Source organism: Puma concolor, chromosome A3, assembly GCF_028749965.1.
Source record: "Puma concolor isolate L17-30 chromosome A3, mPumCon1.1.hap2, whole genome shotgun sequence".
Lineage (NCBI taxonomy): Eukaryota > Metazoa > Chordata > Mammalia > Carnivora > Felidae > Puma > Puma concolor.
Genome location: NC_141669.1, coordinates 32,087,997 through 32,105,398, shown reverse-complemented (window position 1 = coordinate 32,105,398; position 17,402 = coordinate 32,087,997). Strand labels below are relative to the sequence as shown.

Below are 17,402 nucleotides of genomic sequence, written 5' to 3'. Positions count from 1 at the left end.
TCATGATCTTACAGTTCATGAGTTCAAGCCCCACTCTGGGCTCTCTGCTATCAGAGCAGAACCCTCTTCAGATCCTCTGTCTCCCTCTCCCTGCCCCTCCCCTGCTTGTGCACGTTCTCTGTCAAAAATAAACATTTAAAAAAATCTTATACACATTCTAACATTTTAAGACTGCTGATTCTCATTAGAGGCAAAAAAAAAAAAATGCAGTCCTTTTTTAGAAGCTAGTTTCTCTACCTTCATGACTCCTCAAGAAAAGGAAGAATCACTGTGGTAAAGTACAATAAGCAGTTGCTTTGGAATCACACATGTCTGTGTTCACATTCTGGTTCCATTACTTACTAGATGTGTAACTTTGGAGAAGTTACTTAAATAATCCTAGTCTCTGTTCCTCATCAACACATGAGGTTAACAGATCTACTGGGGACTATGTGAGGTTTAAAGGTGATATGTGTAAAACCCAATGCCTTTCACAGAATAGGTGCTTAATAAAGGTAACTAAAGCTATAAGGGATATGTTTTCAAAGTCGGCCTGCTTTTAGGTATCTTTTAAGAAGCTGAGACTTCATCCTGAAGTCCCCCTAACTTGATTCTTTGGTATCCAGATTCCTTTGATGTTTACTATCACTTCAATTGGTTTTGAGTGACTGTATTATAAACATTTGATAGGGCCTATCTGACTATTCAAAAATATTTACTGTTCCAAGTCCACTTCTGATGTTAGGAATACAGCAATGAACAAAACAAACAAAAATCTCTATCATCATGAGATTGGTTATCTAGTGAGGAGATGTAGACAATAATAAGAAATAGCATATTCTACATTAGAATGTTGTAGCTGCTATGAACAACAAAAAAAGAAGGTTCCTGGGAATGTAGGGGACAGGTTGGTGATATATAAATGGGATGGTCAGAGTCAGCTCATGGAGAAGGTGGCATATAAGTAAAGAAGGAGGTGAAGGAAGGAGATGTGCAAGTGTCTGAGAAAGGAGTATTGCCTCTAGTTCAAGAGCCTAGAGGCAGGAGCATACCTGGTACATGTGGCGAGGTTACAGAAGAGGAGATGCCATCAGAGGTTTAATGGGGTCCAGGTCACTTGTAATGACTTTGGCTTCCTTTAGAAATAAATAGAGCCCATAGAGCATTTGAGCAGGGGATCACTCTGGCTGCCATGTTGAGAATAATTAGGGGTTAAGACTGGGAGTAGGGAGGCTAGCCCAGTAGAAGGCAGCTTGGGCAAGGTGATAGCAGTGGAGGTGGTGGGAAGTTGTTCAGAGTCTGGATAGATTTGGAAGACAGCCAATTTGCTGAGAGCCTGAACATGGAGTTTAAGAAATAGAATTGCCAAGGATGACTTCAAGGTTTTTAGCCTGACCAACTAGAAGGACAAAGTTACCATTAACTGAAGTGGGAAAAGTAGAGTTGAAGCAGAGGCTAGGACACGTGAAGTTCAATAAAAATGTCAGACATTTGAGGGGTGCCAGGAGGCAGTGGGAGATGTAAGTCCGAAATCTGGGAAAGAGTCTGGGCCAAGGATATAAAATGGGGAATCACTTCTATAGAGATATTTTAAAGCTAGCCCACTGGATAAGATCACCAAAGAAGTACAGACTGGAAAAAGAAGATATCTAAGGAGAGCCCTGGGACCCACTAACAAGAGAGGGAGAAGAAAGGAGAACCAGCAAATAGACAAAGAAGGAACTGCCAATGAAGAATGATGGCAGCCAAAAGGGTGTTGTGCCCTTGAAGCCTAGTAAATTATTTCAGAAGGAAGAGGTGATAAGCATGTCAAACACTATCTGATAGGGAGAGTGGAGTACTCATTTAGCAAGGTGAAAGTCAGTGATGATCTGGACATGACCGGTGTAGGGGGGAGGTGTGAGCCCAATGAGTTTAAATTTTTTTTTAACATTTATTCCTTTTTTGAGACAGAGAGAGACAGTGTGAGCAGGGGGAAGGACAGAATCCGAAGCAGGCTCCAGGCTCTGAGCTGTCAGCACAGAGTCCAACGCGGGGCTCAAACTCATGAACCGTGAGATCGCGACCCTAGCCGAAGTCAGACGCTCAACCAACTGAGCCACCCAGGCGCCCCGTGAGCCCAGTGAGTTTAATGATAAGAGGCAAGAACTGGAGCAGTTTCCTCTTTCAAAGGTAAGCAGAGATGTGCAGCATAACTGGAACAGTTAAGATACTTTTTGCTTTAAAAATGGGAGAAATAAGAGCATGATTGAATGCTAAAGGGTTTGCCCCAGTTGGAAAATGTGATAATAAGGAGAGGGTGACCTAGTGCTAAATGGAAACAACCCACTTAGACAGAAACACACACAGTATCGAGCAACAGTCCTTTACAAAGTAGATCCCACTGTCTTCAGATGAACAGCTTTACATACACGAGGAGGGAACACAACACACTCTGTTTTCCTGCTAAGAATTAAGAGAATTTTAATGCTACTACCTCTGAAGGGAATGAGGGAAGAAGGCGGAAGGGGGAATCTATTTTATAGATAAGAAACATGTTTAGATGACTTACCGAGATCATGTATAAGCTCTTTGAAAACAACAAGTTTTGGAAAACAAGTTATTTGGGTAGAAAGCTCTTGACTATTTTGCATGTCTGACAGCCTCCAAAAACAACATCTTCAGCACTGCCCAAATCATATCCCATATTTTTATACATATGTTTAAAACTTAGGTCTAGCATCACACACCAATTTCTATTTTTTCCCTTAAAATATATAGGTTTCCATCAATTTCCTCAACCTTTTTTTTTTTTAAACTCATTTCCCTTTTTGAAGAAGTGTATCTCCTCTTCCTTTTCCCTCACCCCCTCCCCGCCATGTGAGACTCACTGGCCTATATTCCATAAATGCCAAGATGCCCGGATGCTGAGAACACTACACTTACATCTTTAAGTTAAATCAACTTTCAGGATATGAGAATCCAAAGTGTCCCCAATTACTGTTTTAGGCTCAGGAAGAAAATTATTAATGGTGATGTTTCAAGAGAAAGTTTAGTCTGAAAACTGTATCTAATTTTATTACACAACTTAACAGAAGACATTCATTTTACCATTTTTCTAAGTGCATGCAATTATCTAGAATATACAATCAACTTTACCAATTTATTACAAAGAACACTAATCCTGTATATATGTATATTTTAACCAAAATTTTACTGTATGTGATAGTAAAGATCACAGATGAATTTAAGAAAACCTCAGAAAGAGTCACTCTACCAGCTTTCTGTATCTCAGGGTAAATATAATCAATTCTCTATTCTGTACTAAACTTCCATCTATGGCTAGAATCTGAGTGCTGATTACATACTAGATCATCCAATTTATTGGTCTAAGAGGTAATGGCTATACAATTTCAGTGGGCCAAAGAATCACCTGGGTGCATTTAAAATGCAGATACCTGGGCCCCACTCTCAAATTTATTCCAATAAAGTGGGACTGAACTAGTTGCCAGGAATCTGAATTTTTACAAGTTGTCTCATGGAGAAAGTAAAGTGTTAGTAAAGACTTGAAGAAGGTAAGTGAACGAGTCGTGAGGTGCTATAGAAAGTACTATTCAAAGAGTTCTCCCTGAGCAAGGAAGAAACATTCTAATGGCAAGCCCCAGATAGGTTTCAACTATTTGTCATAGGGCGAAACAGAGGACCCTGGAGTGCTGGTCCACACATTCCTGGTTCTCCAAGCTTCCAGTTTTAGAGTCAGGAAAGTGGGGCAAATCCTTGTTTAGGCTTGTATATAGACCACACCCAGCTACAGAAGGGAACTGCTGGCCCTCCCAGCCTGTGCAGAAATACCCAACTCATCTTTTGGTGGGGCGCTTCCTTCTGTTTAGGGACCCAAACACTTCCAGAAGACAGCCGTGGTCCCCTACGTAAATTGTACTTCTCCATGGGACTGGAGCTCACAGATGGAGGAATTGCAAACCTCTTTCCCACCCTGATTTCGTCTTTAATGCAACATTACATTAAATGTCATTAAGAAACATCATCAAAGATCCTATCTCTGCTGTCAATTTACAATACTATGAAGTGACCCAGGACAACACAGAAAAGAGTAGCAAACTTTCTTTCTTTTTCTTTTCTTTCTTTTCTTTCTTTCTTTCTTTCTTTCTTTCCTTTCCTTTCCTTTCTTTTTTCTTTCTCTTTCCTTCTTTCTCTCCTTCTTTTCTTTTTCTTTCCTTTTCTTTCTTTCTTGCTTTCTTTTCTTTTCTTTTCTTTTCTTTCTTTCTTTTTTTGTGGAAAGATGTTTGCAAATGTTAAATGCTGTGAAAAGGACAGTAGTGCCTTTTACTGCTCCAGAAGACAACAGTGTTTTATTTCTTTTGTGATTGGTATTTTTCTTAAAAAGAAAAAAAAAAATGAAAGGCAAGAAGGTAAAGAGACAACCCTGAAGCTCTGTCAAATCATGAGCAGAAATTATTCTCTGCAACTGTGTACTGTTCTAGAGGTGGAAAGGAATTTTAAAAGATATGTCATAGTTCCTGCCCTCAAGGGGACTCAACATTCTTGTTGGGAAGACAAGACAAATATATAAGAAGATAGACAAGTTACAGCACCAGAGAAAATTACGGCACTCACAGAAAGATGAGGGACTTACCCAGGGCCTTGAAGACTGGCAGGGGGAAGGAAGCTACGGAAAAGGCATGACGCAAGGGGCCATGGCTCGCCAGCAGGCAAGAGAAGCCCAGTGTAACTGAGGGCCGGGAGTCCAGTAGGCTGGCAAAGTAGGAGACAGCAGCCAAAGAGAAGACTTGACACCATGCTGGACAGACAGCCTTGAAGGTCAAGTCGAGGAGTTCAGAATTTGTAGACAAAAAAGAACGTTCAGAGAGTTTCACACAATGCAGCATTTGGGAATATTAATGTGTTAAGAAAAGTACAGGACTGATGCGGAGCTAGAAAGCTACTGGAAAAATCCAGATACCAGGTGAAGGAGACCCAGGGAGTAGCAGCACTAATTATTACTAGTTTTACCTGCTAGTTTCATAAAATACAATGAAACTGAGTTGTGCTACCGATGTAACATCAAGATTCTTTCAAAGAATGTTATCGAAATGAAAATCTGGGAGGTGTGTGAAGTTTTTGAAACCTTCCCAAGTAATCCATAATTTTTATGATAAACATTATGAAGAGGAAAGAAATTTTATTGTTTTTACATTTTACTTAAAAGACTGTGACTTGCAGTTCACTTTCCATATCCAGTCAGTTCTGCATTGTGCTTTCAGACACTGCCCCCGAACCTTCTTTGGCCTACTAAACAGAGATAAATCTAACTTCAAAGGAGTTCATTAATTTCAGGAAAATGAAAATCTTGGCTTAACCTTAAATACTGGAAACTCCCAAAACTTGACAGCAATCCTGTAGACATTCCAGACCCCCTACTGTTCAAAGGCTAATGGATGAGTTCCTAATTAATCATCAGACTTGTAGAAAACGTGTAACAAGTAAAACTTCCCCGATTTTATCAAGCAGTGCATTCCTAGAGGAAGAGCCTCTAAAGAAGTCGGTTTGAGTACCAAGATTTTGAATGAGTGGTAACCAAATGCCTCTAATTCATTATAGATAACTGCCTGGGAAGAGAGACAAATTGTTTAAAACTAATTTTTTTCTATTATTCTTGTGTTAGGGGCATGTCAAGGCTGTGGACCATCCTGGACATGGGGAAGCAGAGCACATTTTATTATTCTGTAGCCATGAAAGCCTCACTGCAATGATTACTCTGTCTGAGCTGTTAAGAACTCTGTTTTTTGTGTTGTTTTTTTTTTTTTTTTTAAACAGCTTACTTCTGGAAAACAGAACAAGGTCTTACCAGCCCTAAATTTTCATCCTGTTCCGGTGTTTTGTAGCAACTGCTGTGCATGTGCTATTAAAGCACTGATGTTGTTGCCACCTTCTTTCCAGACTGAAGAAAGTCTTTTAAAAGAGGACATAGCTAAATAAGTGTTTTTTTTTCCCCCAACGCATCTGCTTATAAGTGTATGTGACACTCAGGATCACTAATGTGTCTCTGAATCCTGAGAACTCAATAACACATAGACTCTAGACTATTCTCATCTGCAGCACAACTCACACAAGTGAAAATGTTTCTTTGGCCTCCCAGTCTCAAGAGAAATCACTGTTCCCTGTACTGATTCTCATAGCCACAGAGAGAGAAATACTACTCTTCTGGTTCTCTTCCCGTTTAGAGACCAGTGTGTCTATAACCCTTGAACCTTCTATGTCATGGTTTAAGCACAAATTCTCCACAACTCAGATTGGCAACACGTAAAATACAACTCTTTACTGATCCTTTGCCTTAAGGGATGTTGGGTATTGCTTTGGGGAAGACATATAGCAAGACAGAACTGGCCCCTAACATCGTGTATATTAGCCTAAGAACATTGGGATGAATTAATAAGGTAAATGCCTAGGAAGCATAAAATTCACATCCATGTTACACGCTCAATTTTATACTGGGGGGAATGACTTCAAGTTGGAAGTTTTTGTTCTTACAAACATTTATTTTCCTCCAAATTTATTGTGTTTCTATAATGCTGTGAAAAGTCTTCGTTTCCCTGTTCCCAAGTGCTGAAGTTCAAAAAGCAAGCTCTCAACCACAGACTAATCTTCATCTCTTCAATGCCTTGTATGTTGATTTAGCTTCATATGTAAGTATTTATATTAGTTTTCCTCAGGGACTTATACATCTATATATATATATGTATATATATATTCCTACACAGATATATACAAGCTTTTTACCCTCATCTTACCACTTGACAATACAACTTTAAGTATGTTTTACACAGCTGTTCCTTGGTCAAGGTCATTTGCAAGAGCAAGTCGGTTTCTGAAGAAATCTTGTTTGGTGGGTGAAGGATCCATTGAGGGATTCTCATTAGTTTTTTCCCTGTATTCTGATCCACTGGACCTAAAATCTCAGCACACAGATAAAGTACAGGTTGATTTGGTTTTAATTGTTTTCAGATATTTTATCTATCCAAATTGTTTTGCATTTGTAAAACAGTTGCCTCTTAGATCTGGAATAATTTTTACTTCCCCTGAATTTCATGACTCAGGACATGTGTAGCTAAAATTTGCAAAGAACATAAAGAGAATTTCTTTCTAATGCCTTATGGAGACAATTGTGACAACTGTGTATGTTAGTGTAAGATATTATGTGGTAACACTGTAAAAGGGAAGTAAAGGCTCAGAAAATTTAGTAAATCCTATTTTTGTTTCAACCGAGTACTCCACAAATTACCAAGGCCCTTAAATTAAAATGGATGGAATTCATTGGTCTCAACTGAGGTTATCTAACAAGGGCCATCATTGAATTTGGGCATTACATTACAAACTCTTGCTGTTGCTTGTTTTCATTTTTAAATGAAAAATTTATTGAAGCCAACCACACACATATGCTACATTTGGTAGAATTCAGAAATTAGTACAGTAGTCAGATTGAGGAGATTCTATAATCTCAACCACCACAAAGGAGACCAAGCCCAACCAATAGTCAACAACTCAAATCAGTCCAATGGAGTCCCCAGTCGAGGGTGCATTCTTCCTTTATCTTGGTTAAGCCAGTTGGGTAATCCATCCCAGCTCTGCACCTTCTCCAGTTTGTTCATGTCAGAAGTCCCTGGAGGGAGGAGGCTTTCTGGAAATAACCTTTGAAAGGCTAGGCTGGGCCCTTTGGCTAGCTTAAACTCAGAGCTAGAATGGGTAAAACTAGCCCACTGACTGAGAACCAGTATCAAAAGACCTCATGCAGGATGTATGGAAGCGATGTTAGACATGAAATTCTTTGTCCAAAGCGCCTATACAACTGAACAAGTTCTCCATATGCTGAGGCAGAATCAGGCATGCTTCCACTATCCACAAAAGAAAGGTAAGTTCTTTCACTATCATTGGTATGGTACAAGTCCTCACTGTTGTTGTTAGATAAGTTAACTAAGACTCTTATCAGTTACTGAATTAATTGGGCAGAATTCAAACATCCCTTTACATTATTCAAAGAAAGCAGCTGGATCCACACAAAGACTAAAATACTGATGTCTAGAAATCTGATGACTGACTGGAGTTTTTTTACTCTTCACCCTGACACTTGGCCTCACAGATGAAGCCAGAGCTGCCCACCATGTTTTCTACTTCCAGTCAGGAAGAAGCACCATCCCACTACATCCCAGGGCATGGAGGAAAAACTATTCTTTCTCACCACACCAGTGCATCTGGGTACTCATCAGGTAAGATTATATCTGGCTGGGGTGAAAGTCCTTTTCCTTTTCAGAAGCCCCCTTGAAACAGCCTTCACGTGCCCCCCCCCAAACTCTACACCTTCTCTCAACTCAGAACTCCCAACTACTTCCAGTTCAAATCATCCCTGATTAGTACAGTTGTACCCAAAATGTTAGGAAGATATATTTTTGACCATTTTATTCCTTCCCCATATCTTCTTTTATACAGAAGGCTAGGAATGCTTATAGTTATGGGGGGGTGGGAAGTAGGAAGCAAGATTTGAATCTGGCTGGTGTTTCTTCTGAATGTTCCCCCACATGGCAGTTTCTGATCAGAAAGCCATTAGTCAGAACTTAAAATCTTTACCTCTCGTTTCCCCTCTTAGCTACATCTGATCTCTCCAAAACCCAATATGTCACACTTTGATGGTTCCAACATGCAACTGTTTAGCGTTTACCTGGAAATGGGAAAGCTTTGATGTCACCACCAGCCCCAAGGACCACAGAAATCTTCACCAGTTGCGTTCCCATTTCTGAAACAAATGCCAAAATCGCCCTGTCTAGTTTTCAAAGTCCACAAACTCAGCTTAGTATTTTCTTTTTTTAACCGCTCTTCTCACAAACCGCCTTCTCTGTGTCTCCAGGTGTGTGCATTTCTCGATAGTAACTATTAATTAACTAATAGCTAACTTGCTAATCCTTCTCAAAATCCAGTATTCTACGATAGCCAGAACTATAAGCTTATTTTTACCCTTGTAAAGGTAATTTTAACTGATCTCTTTACATGCTTACATGGTATGTGGTCACTTGGACTCTTCCAAATGTGTGGCTATGAGGCTCTGATGTAATGTGTACCTAAATTACTGGGAAATACCTACAGAATCTAGGAGAAATGGCCAGCGTATTTGCTTTTATTCCCTTTATCTATAAAACAGGAATGGCTTTTGAGCTCCTGGGGCCATTCTGGTTGAATGCAGGGCAGATCTGAGCAGACACTGGAGGGACAGGCAGGCAAACACTTGCTGGCCCAGGGTACAATGGCTGCCAGTACATTGGGACACATAGCCATCCAAGTGTTTGATGGAAAGAGAACAACCTGTTGCTAAGTTCCCTTCCACTCAGTCCACACAAAGAAAATAACAAGCTGGGTACATTATGCAAGTACAGATTTGCTACAAATAAGCCTTGAAAGTTTGTCTGGAGCTTGGAAAGGGAGGAGGGGTAGAATCCAGTGCCTTGGAACCCTATGACCTAAGAAGGGCTGGTTTTCTGATTGGAAAGATTGTTCACTGTGAACAATCTTCCATGCTTCCATGCTTTAGGAGCACATGGAAAAGTAAGGGAGCAGGGGAACACCATCCTGTCAGCCAAATGAGTCAGCCCTAGTAATCAACAGGGTAACACAATGAGCACTCATTTAATATGTCTTTTGAGTGCTTAATATCCTCTAGGTACTGAACCTTCAGCTAGGTTACCCTTACATCTGAACTGTAAGCTTCTAATGGGCGAGAACTATTTCTTTTACTTCTTTTGTGCTGGACAGAACCTAGTACACTGACTTAGTGATTGATTTCAAATGACCTATTAAGAAAAATTTGTAATGAGGTTTAAGTAATCTAAAATGTTATGCCTTTAATCACCTCCTTCAATTTTAAAGTTATGTAGGGAAATGAGATGGGAAATGAGAGAGAAACCCACAGTGGGTAAGAATAGGAGAAGGACTTGAGATAGGCTTTGAGGAGGCAAAGAAGAAGGTGAGGGTAAAATTATCAATTAAATCTTTAGGAGTCCTGCTTTCAATGACATGATCTTTTCCACTGCCCAGGTTGGGCATATACTAAAACAACTGATAAGTCACCAAAAGAAGAGAATTCACTGACGTTCAATTAAATGGGGGTGCTGTAGAATTAAATGTGTGTGTGTGTGTGTGTGTGTGTGTGTGTGTGTGTGTGTGTGCATGATTAATGGATTTTGATGTGATTGGTGCAGGGAGGAGACACTGAGGTATGTAAGTTATAAAGTGTTAAAGAGGAAGGGAATGGGTAAGGAAGGAGAATTAGTCATTTGGAAGCCATATTCTTTTTCTTCTTCTCTCCCAAATTTGCAGATAAAAAGAGCATCTACATTCTACCCCTAAACTGCCTTATATAATCCTCTTCCTCCATGCCACACCCCTAACCAAGAATACTTACTAAAGTAAGTGCAGGATTTATATATAAAGTAGCATTTGCCTCACACTTCAGAATAGGCTAGATATAAGTCTTTGACAGCCTCCATGTACAGCCTTCTAGAATGGAGTTTGCCTTACTCCCTGATCAAAGGCAGGGAAATAAGGATTCAGTGCAGCATTAGCCTATCACATTAGGTCTGTTTCTGGCTTCTAAGGATCTGCATTAAAGAATTTTAAAGTCACTTAACATTTTCAAGCTTTAGATACGTATAGTCTTTATGCTGATCAATTCTGGGCAGCTTTCAGGGACATGTGACCTGGTATCTACCCAGGACAAATGTGCCTGAGATAGAAATAATCAGAGCATCATTCTTTTCCCCAAATATCTTGGGTGTTTTTCAGGATTTTTTTTTTTAATGATGTCAACTTGACTCTCCCTTTTGAATCCTTGTGGGTATGAGCATTCATTCGGCCCTCCCAGCCTCAGAGGGAAGAGAACCCTTTCTCAGGTTTTCTGTTGCATCTGGCTCCATGCCTAGCTTCATCCCGAAGCAGCATTCTGGGTGTGTGGGGCCACCAGCCAAACAAGCCCCTATGGATACAAAAAGTGTGTCAGTGTAGACAGGAATGAGCCTCCAGAGGGCTGTGGGAGAGGCAGGCAGCGAGCCCCAGGTGTGACACAGGTGGCTTTTCTGGCACTGGTCCATTTTGGACCTCTGAGGCCAGGTTCTGGCATGGTTTTGGTACCCAGGATTAACCACTTCTTAAAGTCACAGGGCTTGCTGCCAGCCTGACCTCCCAACACATGGGAGGAGAATAAGCTAAATGTCTCGTGCCGGTTCCTCCCTGTACCTGTCCACATGCCTGACTTCAGAGTGCAAGCTCCTATACAGCAGCTGGGACTGTGTCGTTCGCGATTCCTATACAAGCGTCTCATACAGTACGTGCATGTAAGAAAGAATGCTTAACTACTGAGAAGAATGGTGTGTTCTTATCTGAATTAAGAGTCACTGACCTTTCTGTGCTACACTGGGACCTTCCTGCCCTTCCTCTCCACCTTAGCATAATGGAGCAAACTTCCCCACGGCTCTTCTTGAGAACACTCAGGAGAAGGTACTCAAGCTGCTTCTCTATCCTGTGCAGAGTCCCAGAGCGCACGCTGTGGCACCGTGCACGCAGGCGATAAGCAAGTATCACCTGGTGGTGCTCACAGTCCAACCCCAGATGTTCAAAGCCAGGATAGCCTGCCGGAGGGAAGAGCCATCTGTGTGGTACCCCCCTTTACTTCCATTCAGGTAACGCTTCAGATTTTAAATACAAAGGCAGCAGCACGATTGGTGGCAGTATTGTGATTGATGCAGGAGAGACTGATCTATGAGAAAGGATGAGAAGGCTAAGGGGATCCATTTAACCCTCTAAGAAGAAGGATCCCCCAAAGGTACAAGAAGACAGAAAGCAATCGACCAACATGAATTTGGAGAGTCCACAGCTAGTCCTCAGCATTGTGCCAAGGGAGGTGGGGGGCTACAGAAAGATAAAAATCAGGTCTTCCACATGGTGAGTCTTTAAAATTATAGGTCCCAACGCCATATTAATTTCTTGTTCCAGGTGTTAAAAAGATGTGATTACTCAGATTGATCTAAAACAAAGCCAACAAAGCAAATCTCAGCACTAGGAAGAACTCAGGTGCTTATCTTGGGCAATCTCCCACTTAGTGTAGGAATCCCTTCCGTTAGCACCCCTGAGGAGGGCCACCGTCTTCTACTCAGGAGAACCCACACCCTCATGAGGGAGCCAGCTCCGGATTCAGGCACCTCTTACCCATTTCTCCTAGTTCTGCCCCCTGGATACACAGAGGACAAGTCTACTCCCTCTGCCTCAAGTACTGGCAGAGCATTTTCTAACATCTCTCTGAAAAAAGGAAATTTGCGAATCCATGGCTCATTGCTTTCCAACAGACAGTACCCACTCATTATAAATGTCAGTGGGCAAAAAGTGGCTGTTTGTTTTGGGAATACTGTGGTTTTAAAAAAGAGATAGGCTCAAGCAGTGCCTATCTTAGGAGTCCTTAGAAGGATTTAGGGGCCTAAATCCCAAGGTCAGGCTGGAGAGTTGTCTCCTTCCAGGTCTCTCCACCCCGGCCAAACATGATAGAAACAGGCACTGGGCCGAGAAAAATCTGTCTATGAACCTAAAGAGAGGGATACAAGTCTTAACTCCTCACCCCTTGCATAAAGGGATCTAGCAACAGGCATGCACCGGACTACCTCAGCAGAAATTAGCTGTGTCTAATTGCAATACTGTTGCTCTCTTCCTCTTTCTCATTCTTCCAGTAATAACAGGCAGGGATCCTCAGTCAGAGATCCACTAATCTCAGTACCACCCTCCCCATAGGAGAAAAATTAGACAAACCATGAAAAAAAGTTCTTACTCCAGGCCTGTCCTCAACTCTTCCATCAAAACCGTTATCTAAATCAGCCAGTAAATTCTACCCTCAAGGATAAAGTGATTTCCCTGTACTTCCTCACTTATCAGCAAGTCTCCAAAGGCAGCAATATACTTTCCCATCCACTAAATGTTTAAAACTGACTGCAAGAACCACCTCTACCAAGAGAAACTAAGTAAGGGTGAAATCTCTCTAAAGGAGGTGGGGGGGGGTGGCCTCAGGCCCAGTGGAGATAGAGACAGTAGTCTCTCAGGCAGACAATGGCTGGACTGGACAATCCCTCTAAGGTCAAACTCTAAATGCTCAGATCTCTCTTCCTTACATTTCATGCTGGGGTTTGGCCACCTTCTCCCAGTCTGTAAGACAGTGCTGGTAAGTGCTGGCCAAAATGCCTGGTGGGTGATTTCATACAATAAGGACTTAGAATCTTAGAAGGACCACAGAAGGGAAATGTCTTGTTTTTGCCTCCTATGGATTATGGAAGCTCCATTAAAGTGATTTTTTAACTAGGGCCCAAACCAAATTCATTCTATCATTTCTGCTAGGGAAAACACTAGCAGAAGTCCCAATAAACATGTACTAGCATCCAGGATAACTATAGACTCCTACAGGCAGAAGTGCTGAGATCCCTTGGAAAACTTTCCACAGGTGGGGAGATTCGCATGGAACCTCCCATTACACCCAACCCCACGCCTCCCAGTCTAAAAGGGATTTGATTGTCACCAGCTCATTACCCAGGGGACCTCCTCTGCTTACTCTCCTCAGACACATGACTTGGGAACAAGGAAGTAGAGCCAAAAGATAGAAGAGGCAGAGGACAGGGCTGAGTTTGCTTTTACTCTAGGAGATGACAATGAGAAACATCCTGACCTGGCAGGAATCATGGCTACTGGCTGCAGGCACTGAGCTTGAAGCAGTTGAACCAGGCTACTTGAAACTTATTACTGTTAAAACCTCAAGATTTAGCCCAAAGGGAAAGGAGTTATGATGCTGTCTTGTCTAAGGGCTACTCACTTCTTTTTAAAGAGCTTGCGGAAGGAGCTGCGAAAGCCCCCTTTCTGGTCTTGCCTGGGGTTTTGATCGCTGAAAGAGGTCTGTTCGCTCTCTCTTTCTTCCTTTGGACAGAATCTGGTGGTATCTTCTAAATGCATCTCCTGAAAACACAAAAGAGGGGTGTTTATTTACTCTTTTCCAAAGCTAATATCATCCTGACTGGGACAATTTTTTTACCTTCTGTCACTCTCCTCTCCCACCCCAACGCACTAATGGTGAGCACCCTATTCCAACTAAAGCAAACCTAGGCTAATTAAGAAATCAGAAGTTGAGGGGTGCCTGGGTGCCTCAGTTGGTTAAGCGTCTGACTCTTGATTTCTGCTCAGGTCATGATCTCACAGTCGTGAGATTGAGTCCCATCAGGCTCTTCACTAAGCATGGAGCCTGCAGGGATTCTCTCTCTCCCTCTCCCGCTTCCCGTTCCCTGCTTGCACATGCATGCCTACTCTCCCTCACTCTAAGTAAATAAATAAACATTAAAAAAATAATAAATCAGAAGCTAAACAGAGGACAATTTTCTGCTGAGTGCAGAAATAATTTGTATGTATCAAGGCAAACAGTCTTAGAGTAGGATTATCCTATAACAATAAAGATGAGGACATAAAGGAAGTTAGCAAGTATCTAGACTATGGAGAATAACTTCTTATTCTGGCACCAATACTGTTCTGCTGGAAAACAAGTAGTGGTCCCCCCACATCTCTGCATATGTTTCTCTTTCCACAAAATAAGGCAGTTTCTTGATTGTAATGTTAGTTTTAAACTCATGTTCCTGACTCTCCTAGACATAAATGAGGGAAGGAGGCTTTGAGAGGTCAGATCTGTTTAGAAGTAAATGGCAACTATGTATATCTGGGCATGTACGTGCAAGTGTCTGTGTGCATGCCACACATTTCCAACCTGCAAATACACCTTTAATACGGTTTTTATAATTCTTAGTCCGTGGTATTTGGCATGTGAAGTAAAAATAAATAAAAAAGAAGGCTCTATCTCCTGTGAACTTTCTAGTTTCTTTTTAAACATGAGGTGTGCTAGGGGTGCCTCCGTGGCTCAGTCTGTTAAGTGTCTGACTTCGGCTCAGGTCATGATCTTGTGGTTCATGAGTTCAGGCCCTGCGTTGCGCTCTGTGCTGACAGCTCAGAGCCTGGAGCCTGTTTCAGATTCTGTGTCTTCCTCACCCGCTGCCCCTCCCCTGCTCATGCTCTGTCTCTCTTTCTCTCTCTCTCTCTCAAAAATAAATATTTATAAATAAATAAATAAATAAATAAATAAGTGAGATGTGCTAAATAAAAAATGCACTTATATTTATGTTCCATATGAACAAAATATTTACTATGAGGGTGACTGAAACTTAAAAGTAACCAAAAATAGCTGCTTAATTTTGAACGTGAGAACCCAAGAAGTCAAAGCAAACACTACCCAAAACTTTCATAAACTGGATGGGTGACTGCTTGCTGACAGTGAAGTGAAGCATGGGGATTTTTTTCTTTTTTTTCAGGAAACATGGGTTTGACTTTGAGAACTTAACGTGGGGTTGTAGTAGCAGATCTAGAGATTCTCTGGACTCTACTAAGAGTCATAACTAAACTATGGAGAGCAATATCTTGATGGCTTACTGTGGCATTTTTCAAAGTGTGGTCCTGGAGCAAGAGAATCAACTGGAGCTTCTATTTACAATGTAGGTCCCTGGGGGACCTGGGGGGCTCAGTTGGTTGAGCAGTCAAGCATCAGACTCTTGATTTCTGCTCAGGTCATGATCTCATGGTTCATGAGATCGAGCACCACAGAGGGCTGCACACTGACTGCGGACCCTGCTTGGAAATCTCTCTCTCTCCCTCTCTCTCTACTCCCTCCCACCTCTCTCTCTGTCTCTCTGTCTCTCTCTCTGTCTCTCTTTCTGTGTGTCTCAAAATAAATAAACTTTAAAAATAAAACATAAAATGTAGATCCCTGAGCCCCACCCAGACTTTCTGAATCAGAAACTCTGGAGTTAGGTCTAGGTAATCCTTATGCACACTTAGATTTTAAAAACCAGTGGTTTGAGTTATCCTCCTGCCCACCTGTACTTAATGTTTGTATGTCACCCCGGGGAAGCTTGCTAAAATGCAGAATCTGATTCAGTAGGTCTGGGCAGGGCTCAAATTCTGCAATTACAATTAAGCTCCCAGGTAATGAACTACTAGCCCAAGGATCACACTTTGAAAACTGGGCTTTGAGGGACTATTTAGGAACTACATATATTAAGTCTAAGGAAAATCTCTCTGTGCAATCATGATCTTGATTATATCTTGCATTTATATAACATCCCAGACTTTACCAAAGCATTCTCACATACTTTATCTTTCTTGGCCTGACCCTACAACAACCCTGTGAGTTAAGTAAGGTATATATTGGCTTATTTTTACAGATGAGAAAACTGGAGGCACAGAGATGCCAAGTGAATTGTCCAAAAGCACAGAGCTATTTGTCAGCAGAGCCGGGACTAGAACCCAGATCTCCTGACACCTAGTCAGGTGCTCTTTGCACTAAATCATGTTGCTTTCTCTCCTGACTCTGAGACACAGGGTTTGGCTGGTTCCGCAGGACAGGGGTGGAAGATACACAGAGTATATTTAAGGAGATGGAACAGTAAGAGCTTTATACATCTCAGCAGGAAAGAGCTGACACCGTTAAAGACACGGCTTTTGAATGGTTCATCTTTTGCCAACTAAAACCCTATCTCACTTTCACCTCAAAAACACTCACACTCACATGCACACACATACACATATATACACAAACATAGATGTGCCCTATACACACATGCATGTACATCCCCACCCATACACACGTGCACACACATAGACCCACAGACACACACAGCCTCGGCCCACCTGGACTTTGCATTCTGCCTCTCTCTAGGATTCCTAACGATCCACACCTTCTGGATTTTTAGAAAGAAAAATTTTGTCCAAAAATGGAAATAATAAGGTGAACTTTGTATGAAAACCTCACGTGCTTGGCAAATTTAGTGATAACCGTAAGAGAAAAGGCCTGTTTTAATTGATCTCTGTTTGATATCTCCTAGTGTCACTTTCTGAACTGACTTGACTCATGTCTGACACTGTTAAGGAATGAAACTTGCTGTCTAGTATGTGTGGTTAATAGTCCCTGATATGTTGTTTAGTATTATCTGGTATGCCTGATAAACAGCCACAAATATTTTACTTACTGTTTGCTTCTCAGGAATATTGTTATCTCTGATTAATGGGTTTTTTTTTTCCTGTCAATTGTTGAACTCCCATTTTTCCACATATTAAATAGGGGGATAAAAGATACTTCTATGAATATGTGAAAAGCATTCTTTGCAGCTTAGACTATACTACTTAGAAGGTTCTGTATGTAAATCTTTGCCCATCCCAAGTCACTTTGAATTGGCATTATTATTTCCTATCTCCTTCCCTTGTTAATGAACTTTTAAAGTTCAACACATATCCAAGATTGAGTTGTCTAAGAAATTTTGCCT

General features: G+C 41.4%; 1 protein-coding gene across 16 annotated transcripts in view; it reads right to left on the bottom strand.

Moving 5' to 3' along the window:
* ARHGEF33 (Rho guanine nucleotide exchange factor 33) overlaps positions 1-17,402 on the bottom strand; it is a 118,745-nt gene that overhangs the window by 37,541 nt on the left and 63,802 nt on the right. For 4 of the 16 annotated variants that reach the window (XM_086700413.1, XM_086700415.1, XM_086700427.1 and 1 more), the window contains 2 exons: positions 13,862-14,001; positions 6,270-6,925 (listed from right to left, as the gene is read on the bottom strand). In XM_086700413.1, coding sequence (XP_086556539.1) covers positions 6,796-6,925; positions 13,862-14,001 — 270 coding nt within the window. In that variant the 3' untranslated portion in view covers positions 6,270-6,795. The other 12 variants (XM_086700419.1, XM_086700429.1, XM_086700430.1 and 9 more) reach the window with 9 other exon arrangements.